The sequence below is a fragment of the Cucurbita pepo genome, chromosome 11 (genome assembly GCF_057944985.1).
Source record: "Cucurbita pepo subsp. pepo isolate OVF chromosome 11, ASM5794498v1, whole genome shotgun sequence".
NCBI lineage: Eukaryota > Viridiplantae > Streptophyta > Magnoliopsida > Cucurbitales > Cucurbitaceae > Cucurbita > Cucurbita pepo.
In genome coordinates, this window is record NC_141808.1 from 16,001,443 (window position 1) to 16,014,788 (window position 13,346).

The 13,346-nt window shown below is 36.0% G+C and overlaps 2 protein-coding genes across 2 annotated transcripts; both read left to right on the forward strand.

Annotated features, from left to right (window-relative positions):
• Window positions 1–4,243: 4,243 nt before the first annotated feature.
• On the forward strand, window positions 4,244–9,019 carry LOC111804699 (light-inducible protein CPRF2). Its single transcript, XM_023689454.2, has 6 exons — window positions 4,244–4,696; window positions 7,316–7,403; window positions 7,581–7,803; window positions 7,987–8,062; window positions 8,167–8,292; window positions 8,372–9,019. The coding sequence occupies exons 1-6, from the start codon at window positions 4,298–4,300 to the stop codon at window positions 8,756–8,758; spliced, it is 1,299 nt and encodes a 432-aa protein (XP_023545222.2). The 5' UTR covers window positions 4,244–4,297; the 3' UTR covers window positions 8,759–9,019.
• Window positions 9,020–9,932: 913 nt separating this feature from the next.
• LOC111805061 (Tetratricopeptide repeat (TPR)-like superfamily protein) lies at window positions 9,933–13,038 on the forward strand. Its single transcript, XM_023689929.2, has one exon. The coding sequence runs from the start codon at window positions 10,176–10,178 to the stop codon at window positions 12,129–12,131; it is 1,956 nt and encodes a 651-aa protein (XP_023545697.1). The 5' UTR covers window positions 9,933–10,175; the 3' UTR covers window positions 12,132–13,038.
• The last annotated feature ends 308 nt before the right edge of the window (window positions 13,039–13,346 follow it).

Genomic DNA, 13,346 nt, shown 5'->3' on the forward strand with positions numbered 1-13,346 from the left:
CTCCCCTTCGGGGCTAGTGTCATCGTTGCCACACCGCTCAATGTCTGGCTGTATACCATTTGTAATAGCCCAAATCGATTGCTAGCAGATATTATTTGCTTTGACCCGTTACATATCGACGTCAACCTCATAGTTTTAAAACGCTTTTGTTAGAGAGAGGTTTTCAAACCTTTATAAGAAATGTTTCGTTCTCCTCTTTAACCGATATGAAATCTCACGTCATTGAATAATAGTGTTTTAAAAAAATTAAATAAAGTTTATTATAAGTGGAACATAATATTTAAATGGATGGAAGTTCTAATACGCTTCATCAAGTCCTATGATATGTTTGAACTTTGACCCAATAATATATATATATATATATATATATATATATATATAGAGGTTCCATTTTAGTATAAATTACGTAAAAGAGAAAAAAACGTGATAATTTATTCAGTTTTTGAATCTTTGATTACGACTTTGTCAAACTCTCGAGTCATTAAAATAAAATAGAGTCTTGATAACGTTTTGTTTTGTCCTTTTTGTCGTTCAAAAACCTTCACGTCGTGATGGGTAGTCCAAAAACTACTCTAATCTTAAAAAAGTTGAAACTTTGGTTATCGAAGACGGAAAGCTCGGATGTGCCAATATGAACATAGCTCAACGATAATTGACATAAATTTCTTATCAAAGAATCAAATCTCCAAATTTCATATTTATTATATCTAAAAAAAGCTTCGATTTATAGGAATATATGAATTCGTCTTTACATAACTTATATATATCACATGGAAATTAATACAAATATTTAACCGAGAGTACTATCTCATGTGAAAATGCTCGTTTGAAATAATAGAGAGTAGAGATGTCCACAAAATAGGGCAGGGACGAGAAAACTTTCCCATCTCCATCCCGACGTCTATTTCAACCTCTATTCTCATAAATAAAATAAATAAAAAAATCATTTATTTTTGCAGTGATTGAATTCTCGATAAGAAATTTTGTCTCATTTCTGAAGTTTTCTGTAGAGTTTAATTATATCTAATTCTGAAATTTTTTAAATATTATTTCGAGGAATTGAAGCCTTTAAATTAAAAAATCAAACGTTAAATCAAATATAATTTCAAATCATATTTCTATGTTTAATTTCAACTATGTTTACTCAATATAGATTTGATTAAATATTCTTGTACCTCGAGAATAAAACGGAATCATTTTATAGATCGAAAATGGGTATACTTAAAAAGAATCAAATAGTTTTAAAATTGAGCGAAAAAAAAAAAAATATATATATATATATATTATAAATTTAGTCATTCTGTCTATTTGGTTCTTAAACTTTCAAAATCATAAATTTAATTCTAAAATTTTCAAATTTTTTAACCAGAAATTTAAATTACTATAAAATTTTAATTTATATCAATTTTTTTTTTAATTGAAGGGACTATAATGGTTTAAAAATTAAATTTGTAATTTAATAAACGCTAAATTAATAAAAATATTTATAAGTTTTGTATTTGGTCTCAAAAATACCTCTAATCTTTAAAAAAAAATTTAATAATATCTTTACTTTAAAAGAAATTCTAAAAAATATTTTAGCGTTAGTTTTGGATGGAAACCGTTAATACTTTATTTTAAAAAAAAAATTCTTTAAACTTTTAACAGTGTTTCAAATATACTCTTTAAAAAATTTCATAAATATCCCGTCGTTTAAAAGTATCTTTATTGTTAATATTTTATTTAAAAAATACTTGTGAAACTAAGACTAACATTAACACCCTTTGCCGTTATAAAAAAATTCAGAAAATTCATACCATCAATAATATATATATATACAAATAACGACACTTCATAGATTATTTTCAAACTATTTAACTTACTTTTGAAAGTTCATGCCTATTTTCGAAACATAATACTAGTATTTTTAATTAAAAAAAAAATTCAAAAGTATTTTTATTAAAAACATTTTAAAAATTTAATGATATTTTTAAAACAAAATGGTTTTCATTTAAAATTAAATATTTTTAAATTTTTCTTGAAAGATATTATTTATTTATTATTATTATTATTATTATTATTTTTTTTTTTTTTGGGAAAGATTAAAGATATTATTGAAATTTTTAAAATTTTTTCTTTTTTAATAAAAATAATAAGAATAAGAATAAGGTTGGGCCCACATAATGTGGGCCTTTTATATGGGCCTCAAAGTTGTTGAGTGTGTTATCCATTTTGAGTATCCGTACGTATCATTGGTAAGCAACCATCCATTGGAACCCACTTGGCCTCTCCCCATCTTCAATTTTTTTTTTTTTTTTTTTGGAATTTAATATCCATCACAAATTCATATTATCCTTTTATCATTAAAAAAAAATATTAAAAAATTAATAATATCTCACTTTTTTTATTTAAAAAAAAATAATTAATTTTCGATCTTCAAACAATTGCTCAACTCGGTTTACAAATACATCGAAAATGGTGATGTACACTCCGTTATAGTCCCGTCGATATAAACATAATAATTTCTAAAATAAATTTGAATATTTTAAATTTAGTTTTAATTTTTAAATGAAAATAGGAATATATATATATATATATATAGATATGAAGGCAAGTGGATGATGATAATTAGCCATTTAGAAAAATCTTCATATTCGCCTTCCTTTTTATTGAACAAGTGGGAGGGTGAGGAGACAAAAAGCCTATTTTAGAGACATTAAAATATATTATTGGGTCCTTAATTTTATTTTTTTAATAATATAATTATATATACATATATTATATTATAACGGCTCAGATCCACCACTAGTAGATATTGTCTCTTTTGGACTTTTCCTTTCGGGCTTCCTTTCAAGGCTTTAAAACGCGTTTGAGAAGGTTTCCACACTTTTATAAACAATGTTTAGTTCCCCTCCTCAACCAATGTGGAACTCCCACAATCCACCCCTTTCAGGGCCCAACGTCCTCGCTGGCACTCTTTCCTTTCTCTAATCGATGTGGGACCCTTATCAAATCCACCCCTTTTGGGGCTAGCGTCCTTACTGACACACCATCTCGTGTCTATGTGTTTATTTAATTTTAATGTTATTTATTATCCTATCACTCTTTATAATAAATTTTAACCGTAAATAAATAAATAAACCCGGGTAATTTCTGTGTTGTTTTTAATCAAATAGGAAGAAGAGATTTTTTAGAAAAAAAATATTATTATGTATTTATTCAATTATTGGGACATTAAAAAAAATTATATTTATTAGGGGAAAAAAGGGTATGGGCCCTGATAAGTGGGCCATGGTTTTGATGGGCCTCAAAGTTGTGGTTATCCATATCATTGGAAAGCCATCCATTGGAACCCACTTGTCCTTTTCTCTCTCCTCTTTTCTCTCTCTTCAATTCAAAAAGTGTGGGGAAAATTCCATCTGCACCACAAAATGATATTATCCTTTGTCCTTTTATGTGTGGCTTTTTGGTCATTTCACGTTTTATTTTCCCACTAAAAATATGGGAAATCTATTTTTTTTTGTCCACCTTGTATTTTATAATATCCAAAGTTTTTATTTTATTTTATTTTATTTATTTATTTATATATTTAGAGTGGTTTACTTTTTTACTTTTGTTTTGTCTAAGGATTCTTTTCTTTTATTTATTTTTTATCTCTCAAATTTTAAAATATTGATCACATTTGATATTTAATAAAAAAAATTATAATTTTATATTTATTTTATTCGTAAAATTTAAAAGATATTGAATAGGTTCGAAACTTTTAAACATTAAATTTAAAATTCAGGTATCTATTAGATATAAAATTAAAATTTATGCATTTATTAGCCACAAAATAATAAATATGTAGACCTATTAAACACAAAATAAATTTATATTTTATGAACGAAAAATATCTATAAATTTTATACTTTGTCTCAAAAATACCTCTCAATTATATTCTCAATCTTTCGAAAAAAAAATATAAAAATAGAAATTTTGTTTAAAAAATATCTTAAAATATCGTTAAATTTTTTAAAAAAATTTAAAAATACTCGGTTAGTAATAGGTTAAAAAATATACATAAAATTTTAAAAATAACATTAACACTATTTACCTTTATAAAAAAATTTTAAAACTTATTATCGTAAATATACAGACGAAAACTGTGTGATTATTAAATTTATGTATATTTATATAATATATATAAATAAATATCGGTCCAAGTGGAAATGGTTATTTATGACGAAAATACCCTCGACCGGAGCTAAAAGTTCTCCCGCACCAAATTTGCAAAGGAGTCGACAAGACAAGGGACATTTGGAGAGAGAGAGAGAAAATGGATAGGGTATTCTCAGTGGGTGAAATTTCTGACCAGTACTGGTCGTCTCAACCCGCCGCCGATCCTCCGCCGTCACGGCCGCTGCCGACGGCTGACGAAGGCTCCAAAATGAACCGTAGCGCATCGGAGTGGGCCTTCCAGTGCTTTCTTCAAGAAGCCTCTGAAACTTCCCCTCATTCCTCTGCTGCAGACCATGACGAAGTTATCGAGATCAAGGACCCTGCCCCTAATCAATTGCAGAAACTTAATGCTAATCGCGATGGCGCTAGTAATTGTAATAGCAGCAGCATTTCTACCAATGCTGGGCCACCGAATATTCCGATCGATTCCGAGGAATATCAGGCCTTCCTTAAGAGTAAGCTTCATTTGGCTTGTGCTGCCGTCGCCATGAAGAGGGTAAAATTTCCCCCCCTATTTTCTCCTTATTGATGGGAGTTGTTGATTTCTTTTCTGTGTTCTGTTGATGAGAGAATTGAACAATATATTAGAAATCTGAGCAATGATTTTGACATTGGCTGTTTAATCCGTTCATTTATGTACTGATCCAGTAGGGGACGGGTTTATCAAATCTCTAGTTCTTTAATTTCTTCTTTTTCCCTTTCTAATCTGGATTTATTCACATTTTTTAGTTTCTATTTAGGAAGAGAGTTAGCTCTAAGTGTCTAGATTGCTGGATTCAAACACTAGGAGTTGTTTTTTCGTTAATTATCTTATGGAGGTATTGTAGAAACTATGATCAAGCGTTTTCTTATATTTCTTTTAGGAATTTCAACTTCTTCATGTATGAAAACGAGATATTATTTTGATTAATGTTTGCGGATATGTCTTCCCTTTCCCCAGAACCAACCTTCGTATGAAAAATTACTCCCATTGGAATAGATTGATTGTTGAGATTCGAATGAATAATTGCTTGTCTGCATAGTCTTTAGGAAAAAGAAAAAGCATATTCTGAAAGTTATCAAGTTTGATAAGTTACTGAAGCTGGACAAATCTACCGTTCATCTGTATGAAGAGATTTACTAGAAGGTAAAGATGGGTTAACCTTTTTAGAAGCTCTAGAGGCTTTCCTTTGAAGTAAATTTTCAGATGAATTATGGACTATGGCTAGCTCACCTTCTCTGCTTTTGGTGAGGAAGAGCCCAATCACGATTTCCAGAACCATTTCATTGATGACTTGAAAATGTTGAGTCTCATTCTTTGTGGTGCCATTTGATATCTAAAATTTTCATCTCATTGTAGTTTGACATGGAGTTTACAACCTTACTCTATTTGACTTATAGCGATAGGAGTTGGTATGACAAGATGAAATGAAACAGTATGAAGGGGAATGCAGCTGCTGTTATCTTTACAAGTTTGGAAAATTATGAAGGGATTAATCTTGAATGCTGTTAGGGGAGATAAGGAGGTTTGAGATATTTGATAACCATGGATATTCGTTCTAATTTACGTGTGTGTCTCGTCTAATTCAAATGAAAAACTGCAGGACCTTAAAACGCTCGCATAGAATGTTTAATATTTTCTTAGGTAGGTGATACCGTTGGTTGTATCTATGTAACGGCCAAAGCCTACTACCAGCAGATATTGTCCTCTTTAGGCTTTTCCTTTCGGACTTCCCCTCAAGGTTTTTAAAACGCGTTTGTTAGAGAGAGGTTTCCACACCCTTATAAACAATGCTTCATTCTCCTCCCCAACCGATGGGATCTCACAATCCACCCTCCTTCGGTGCCCAATATCCTCGCTGGCACTCATTCCCTTCTTCAATCGATTTGGGATCCCCCAATCCACCCCCCCCCCCCCCCCCCCCCCCCGGGCCCTAGTGTCTTTGTTGGCACACCGCCTTGTGTCCACCCCCTTTTAGGGCTTAGCGTTCTCGCTGACACATCGTCTAGTGTCTGGCTTTGATACCCTTTGTAATGGCCTAAGCCCATCGCTAGGAGATATTGTCCTCTTTGGGCTTTCCCCTCAAGGTTTTTAAAACGCATTTGCTAGGGAGAGGTTTCCACACCCTTACAAAAAAAAAAAAAAAAAAAAAAAAAAACGCTTCATTCTCCTCCCCAACCGATGTGGGATCTCACAATTTACCCTCCTTCGGGGCCTAGTATCCTTGCTGGCACTCGTTCCCTTCTTCAATCGATTTGGGACCCCCCAATCCACCCCCCCCCCCCCCCCCCCCCCCCCCCCGGGCCCCAGTGTCTTTGTTGGCACACCGCCTTGTGTCCACCCCCCTTTAGGGCTTAGCCTTCTCGCTGGCACATCGCCCAGTGTCTGGCTTTGATACCATTTGTAATGGCCTAAGCCCACCGCTAGGAGATATTGTCTTCTTTGGGCTTTCTCCTCAAGGTTTTTAAAACGCATCTGCTAGGGAGAGAGGATTCCACACCCTTATAAAAAAAATGCTTCGTTCTCCTCCCCAACCGATGTGGGATCTCACCATCTATGACCTCATGACATATAAATCTCAAGTTAATACTTAGGTCCACTAGAAGCTTAGGATTTTGTTAGCTGAATGCTTTCTTTGGACGCTCAAGTCCAGTGTCTTCTCAGACTACTTTATTTCAATGTCACGTTATAGCTACCTATACTCCTCTAGCCTGACTCCTAGTCATCTTGATGTTAATTTCATTCATTAACTGTTTTTTAATAAGAGATGAAACAAGCTTCATTCGAAGACGATGATAGCCAAAGAAAAACAACCTTAAATGACAAAGGGGCAAGACGTCCTTGTAATAGATTAATTCAATTGTTTCTTCTATCACCAAATGAAAAGACAGGAAGAAGAACTCACGTATTACTAGCCATTGGACAGTCGAAAACTGGCCTGTCTAAAGAAGTAATATCAACTGCTGGAAACTAGAAAACGTATTTTTTCTTCTTTTACTTATTTCTTATCTGTCTGGTATACGTGATCTATACTTGGCAAATCCTAGCTGATATAGGATGAAGTAAAAGCTTTACTTTCATATTAATTGATCTGAAGAGTTAAAGTTGGTGGAATGTTGTTATCTGTATGAGCAGGGATCCTTTACAATGGCTCCGACTTTGTCCACCTCAGCTGACTGTGGATCACAAGCATCTAATACGTTCGGTGTTCAAGCTCCTAAAGGTTGGGATCACTGCTTGTCTATTTTTCATTTCCCACAATTAATATGAAATGTTATTAGATCTTTGTCTTTCTTTGTGTATCGTCAATATCTTTTAGCTATCCCGTCAAGTCGGTGATTAGTTAAATGAAGTACTGAATTCTAGATTTTAATTTTATCCATATCCTTCTCTTCCATAGCTTCTAATATTGGAGCTGGGAATAATTCATTAAGGTCACCAGATAAGGATATAAATAGAGTCCTTGGAGTTGCATCCTCACCTGTGGTGCCAAAAATAACTGAGGTTCAGGCTGGGCCAGTTACTAGTGGATCATCAAGAGACGTGTCGGACGATGAGGATGTCGAGGGAGAAACCGAAACAACCGAGAGTAAGGACCCTGCCGATGTAAAACGTGTAAGGAGGTAACTACCTGCATAGAACCAATTTAGGGACTGCAAGTATTGGATTTTTGAGTCTGTCCTCACCTTTCTTATATCAATGATCATGATAAATGGGACTTCAAAGTGGTGGTTTTTGCATTGAAGTGGTTGTTGTGGAGTTCTTGTTTCTAATTGAATGTTTTTCATTGTTCGTGGCGTTTTCAGAATGCTTTCAAACAGAGAATCAGCTCGACGTTCACGAAGAAGAAAGCAAGCACATTTAACTGAACTCGAGACGCAGGTGTTTGTTCACTCGTGCCTACAACTCTCTGTCCAGTGCCTTTATACCTCTTTTTATTATCTGCTGAACTGATACACTGATTCACTTTCTTTTCATAAACCAAGGGTGCCCAATTAAGAGTTGAAAATTCGACCTTGTTGAAGCGCCTCGCCGATATAAGCCAAAAGTACAACGAAGCCAACGTTGATAACCGAGTTCTAAAAGCTAATATTGAGACATTAAGAGCAAAGGTAGAACAACAATCCTTTGGTTCTCAGTTTTCCTTGACAAGCTTTGTTATTAAGGACAATGTTGTTTCCACCTTGGCAGGTAAAGATGGCCGAGGAGACTGTCAAGCGAGTTACTGGTAACCCAATGTTCCATGTCATGTCTGATATCACCTCCATTGGCATCTCCTCATTTGACGGTAGCCCGTCCGATACATCGACCGATGCTGCTGTTCCTTTGCAAGATGATCCATGTCATCATCTATATCAGTCTACATCTAATAACCCTGTCGGACCACACGATGTAGTTGTCAACAATGGATTGGCTGACATGTCACATGTAGGCACTGGACAGAAGAATTCTCCGTCTCCCGTACCGACAGCCATATCGGGGAACAAGACGGGAAGATCGGAGTCTTTGCGGAGAGTGGCTAGCTTGGAGCATCTGCAAAAGCGAATCTGTGGAGGCAAAGCAAATGCAGAGAAGTAGATGCAGCAGGCAAGATTTGGAGATGGCCCTTGCATTTGTGAATGATTTGTTTTTTTTACCTCATGAGGTGAAAAAGAGCTTTAGTTGTGGAGATTGATGCAAAGGATCATTGATCATTGATGCTGTTAATTTTGTGGTCTCCTCCCATTTACCATGTAATAATTCTAAATGAAACAGGGTGATTGTCTGAATGCTCTCTTGTTCTCGTGTATTCTAAAAATGCCTCTTTTGTTAGCAATGGACAAATTCGGATCTTGTGTTTGTTGAGTCCAACTGGAACCTTTCTGACGAGGAATCAACTCCAGGGAAAACTCTGATACTAAATGATACGGAATCAACCTAAGATAAACATTTGATACCAAATGATAAGGAATCAACTCAAGGGAAAGCTCTGGTATCAAATAATAAGAAATGATACTAAATGATAAGGAATCAACACATCTTAAGTTAAGAACACTTGTTTGAGATTCGAATCATTTTACAAGCAAGATTGATTATGTCAAACTTGAATTGTGATGTCCCACATTAGTTGGGGTGGAGAACAAAGAACAAACCACCATTTATAAGGTTGTGGAAACCTTCCACTAGTAGACGCGTTTTAAAGTCTTGAGGGAAGCCCGAAAGGGAAAGCCCAAAAAGGACAATATCTGCTAGCGGTGGATTTGGGGCGTTACAAATGGTATCAAAGCCAGACGTTGGACGATGTGCTAGTCTTCTCGCTGTTCCCCGAAGGGAGTAGACATGAGGCGGTGTGTCAGTAAGGATGCTAGGCCCCAAAGAGGGTGGATTTGGGGGCGGTCCCACATCGATTAGAGGAAGGAAAGAGTGCCAGCGAGGACGCTGGACTCCGAAAGAGGTGGATTGTGATGTCCCACATTGGTTGGGAGGAGAACAAACCACCGTTTCCAAGAGTGTGGAAACCTTCCCGGAAGCCCAAAGAGGACAATATCTGCTAGCGGTGGATTTTGGGCATTACATGAATGATTCTAACATGCAATCTAAACTATATAGAATTGCAAAGAAAAGGTAAGAACAAAATTAATCATGTCAAGCTTGAATGGTTCTGTATCCCATCCCAATCTAAATTAGGTAGCAGCTACATAAATAAATCTTAAAATATATTAAGAAAAAAAAACATTTTTAATATGGAGCTTGATTCATATTTAACCTGACATAAATTGCAACCGCTTGTGAATGTTGTTCTCCGTCCCTCCAATGACTTCCCATGGCGTCAATCAAGAACCAAACTACAGAGACTCTGCCTTTGGAACCCACCCCTTAAGCCCTAATTCATGGAACAGAAATACCACGAGAAGATTTGAAATCAGTGCCGGGTATTTTCTTCTTCAATTGATCATCCATTTCAATCTCTAATGATTTATACAAAGAATTTGAGTTCCCTTTTGAAGTTTTACTTATGTTCCGCTATGGGCGAGGCGTTCGCCTTCTTAGTTCATCTTCAACAGGTAGAAGGATCAACTGGGATCCAACTGTGAACCTTAAACTCAATCACCCATCTCTTGTTTTGCTTGAAAAATGCAACTCAAGAATCCAATTCAAGCAGATTTTAGGACACATGATGAGAAACAATTTGATGGGCCAAACATTTCCCATGAGTAGGCTTCTTTTTTTCTCTGCTGTTTCACATCCTGAGAATCTGGAATGGGCAATTCTTCTGTTTAATCACTTCACTCCTGATCCAAATGTTTTTATATTCAACACCATGATCTTAGGCTTTTCATTTTCAACTGAGAAGGCTTTTTCAATTTATAGTTCTATGCTCCAAAAGGGCATTTACCCAGATAGGCAAACACTCCTTTACCTTCTTCAAATTACAAAATGTGTTGCTGAATTGAAACAGATTCATGTTCATGCCTTAGTTATTGGTTTGCTGGCTAATGAAGGATACTTGCAAAATTCACTGATCAAGATGTACTTAGACAACGGATGTTTTGGCTCTGCCCGCCAAATGTTCGATGAAATGTCGAGTCGAGATGTTGTCTCCTATAATATCATGATTGTTGGACTTGCTAAGATGGGAGACATTTTAGGAGTGTTGGAACTATTCCATGATATGAGGGCTCATGGTTTTGAGCCTGATGATATCACTATGTTAGGCCTTTTCTTGTCATGTGGCCAGTTGGGTGAGGTAAAGTTGGGAAAATCTGTTCATGCACAGATAGTGAAGTCCAATGGTTCTTCAAATTTGATATTGTATAATGCACTTTTGGACATGTATGTGAAGTGCAATGAATTGAAGCTTGCTCGAAAAGTTTTTGATATGCCGATGGAGAAGGACGCGGTTTCATGGAATACGATGATTGCGGGATATGCCAAGGTAGGTGAATTGGAACTTGCTTGTGAGGTTTTTAATCAGATTCCTACAAGAGATATTGTCTCCTGGAACTCTTTAATTTCTGGTTATGCACAGAATGGTGATTATGTGATGGTCAAAAGTTTGTTTACTCGTATGTTTGCCGAGAATGTTAAACCCGACAAGGTCACGATGGTTCACATGATCTCTGCAGTAGCAGAAATGGGAGCTTTAGATCAGGGGAGATGGATTCATGGATTAGCAGTGAAAATTCAGATAAAAATAGATGCATTTTCGGGCTCTGCGTTGATTGACATGTATTGCAAGTGTGGAAGCATCGAAAGAGCTTCAGTTGTTTTCAATCAAATTTCTGAAAAAGATGTCACAATTTGGACAACAATGATCACTGGATTTGCCTTTCATGGATATGGAAACAAAGCTCTGGAACTATTCTCTGATATGCAGACCGAAACAAAGCCGAACGATGTGACTTTCGTTTCAGTTCTCACAGCATGTAGCCACAGCGGATTAATTGATGAAGGGCTCAAAATATTTAGCAGTATGAAGAATAGATACAGTATCGAACCAGGGGTCGAACATTTTGGATGTTTGGTCGATCTGTTGTGTCGTTCAGGTAGGTTGTCGGATGCCATTGGTGTGGTAGAAAAGATGCCTATGAAACCCAGTCAGTCTATCTGGGGAGCAGTACTGAGTGCGTGTAGGATGCACGGAAATATGGAACTAGCAGAGAAAGCTTTGATGGAGCTGCTCAAATTCGAGCCCGAAAAAGAGGGTGGATACATTTTGTTGTCTAACGTGTATGCGACGTGTGGGAGGTGGAGCCATTCGGACAGCATTAGAGAAGTAATGAACAGCAGGGGAGTGAAAAAGATTGCTGGCTGTAGTAGTGTGGTGGTGGATGGTACGGTCCATGATTTTACAGCTGCAAATAAGCAGCATCCAAGATGGATGGACATCTGCTCTACGCTAAGCTTTCTAACAAGTGAAATGAAGTTGGAACCGGATGTTCCATCACAAGCTCACTTGGCTAACAGTTGAAATTCGTTGAAAGGTTTCAAGAGCTCGGTTGAAAAGAAACGTCACCAAGGGGCTCAACCTCCTTAGCAATAGAGCTCCCTCCGTCTTATCGTACCTCTAGCAAACAAACTTCAGAGGAGTTCAACAATTTTTGTCTCTTTGCAGGTTTTGATCCCATATCGTGAATGGGAGAAGTTTTTCGTAGTCTGTGCTATTTGATTCACTTGGCTAACAATTGAAATTCGTTGAAAGGTTTCAAGAGCTCATTTGAAAAGAAATGACACCAAGGGGCTCAATCACCTTATTAGTAGAGCTCTTTTCGTCTTATCGTACCTTTAGCAAACAAACTTCGGAGTTCAACAATTTTTGGCTCTTTGGAAGTTTTGATCCCTCATCGTGAATGGGAGAAGTTTCCCGTAGTCTATGCTATTTGATACACTTAACTAACCGTTGAAATTCGTCGAAAGGTTTCAAGAGCTCGGATTTGAATATCGGCCTCAACTTGAATTCATTCTTTGGGTCAATGAAGGAAGTAGTACTTTTTAAAAGTGTTGTTTGCTCCTCACGTCGAGTCACTTGGAGTCATACTCGGCACCACTGAACGATCGTGTTGCTAACATTTTTTTATTGGTTATTCCACAAAGAAGATTACAAAGATCAAGATAGTTGCAGGAAACGGGTATGCCCTTCTCAATCTTTTTAGGGAAAGAGACACGTTGATGAGTAGTTGAATGGAGTTTGGAACCAAACTTGTGTATGAATTCAAATTGAAATGCCAACTTAAATTCTTACCTTTTGTCTTCTGAATACAGGTTTGATTAAATTGATATATCGATGTAAATGCATCCTTTGAATCAGACATGAAAATACATATTTGTTTATGAAATAATTGACAGCAATTCCTTTTAGGAATTGACTATTCATGACAGCTAGCGCTCCGAGTAGAGATTTATGAAATGTGTGCAAGATTTATGGTACTGGCACACCGTCTCGTGTCCACCTTCTTCGAGATCATTGGTTCATCATCCGTGTCTAGCTCTAATACCATTTGTAACCGTCCAAGCCCATTGTTAGTAGATATTGTCCACTTTGAGCTTTTTCTTACGGGTTTCCCCTCAAGGTTTTAATATGTGTCTGCAAGGGAGGGGAGAAGTTTCCACACCCTTTTGAAGAATGTTTCGTTCCCCTCTTTAATCGATGTGGGATCTCGTACCAAACATAAATATAAGTCCATGA

Bases quoted from the DNA above. Each gene is read 5' to 3' on its own strand.
- LOC111804699 (XM_023689454.2), top strand. From the start codon at position 4,298: ATGGATAGGGTATTCTCAGTGGGTGAAATTTCTGACCAGTACTGGTCG. The intron at 7,804-7,986 runs GTAACTACCTGC...TGGCGTTTTCAG, and splicing joins GATGTAAAACGTGTAAGGAG to AATGCTTTCAAACAGAGAAT. The intron at 8,293-8,371 runs GTAGAACAACAA...CCACCTTGGCAG, and splicing joins TTGAGACATTAAGAGCAAAG to GTAAAGATGGCCGAGGAGAC.
- LOC111805061 (XM_023689929.2), top strand. From the start codon at position 10,176: ATGTTCCGCTATGGGCGAGGCGTTCGCCTTCTTAGTTCATCTTCAACA.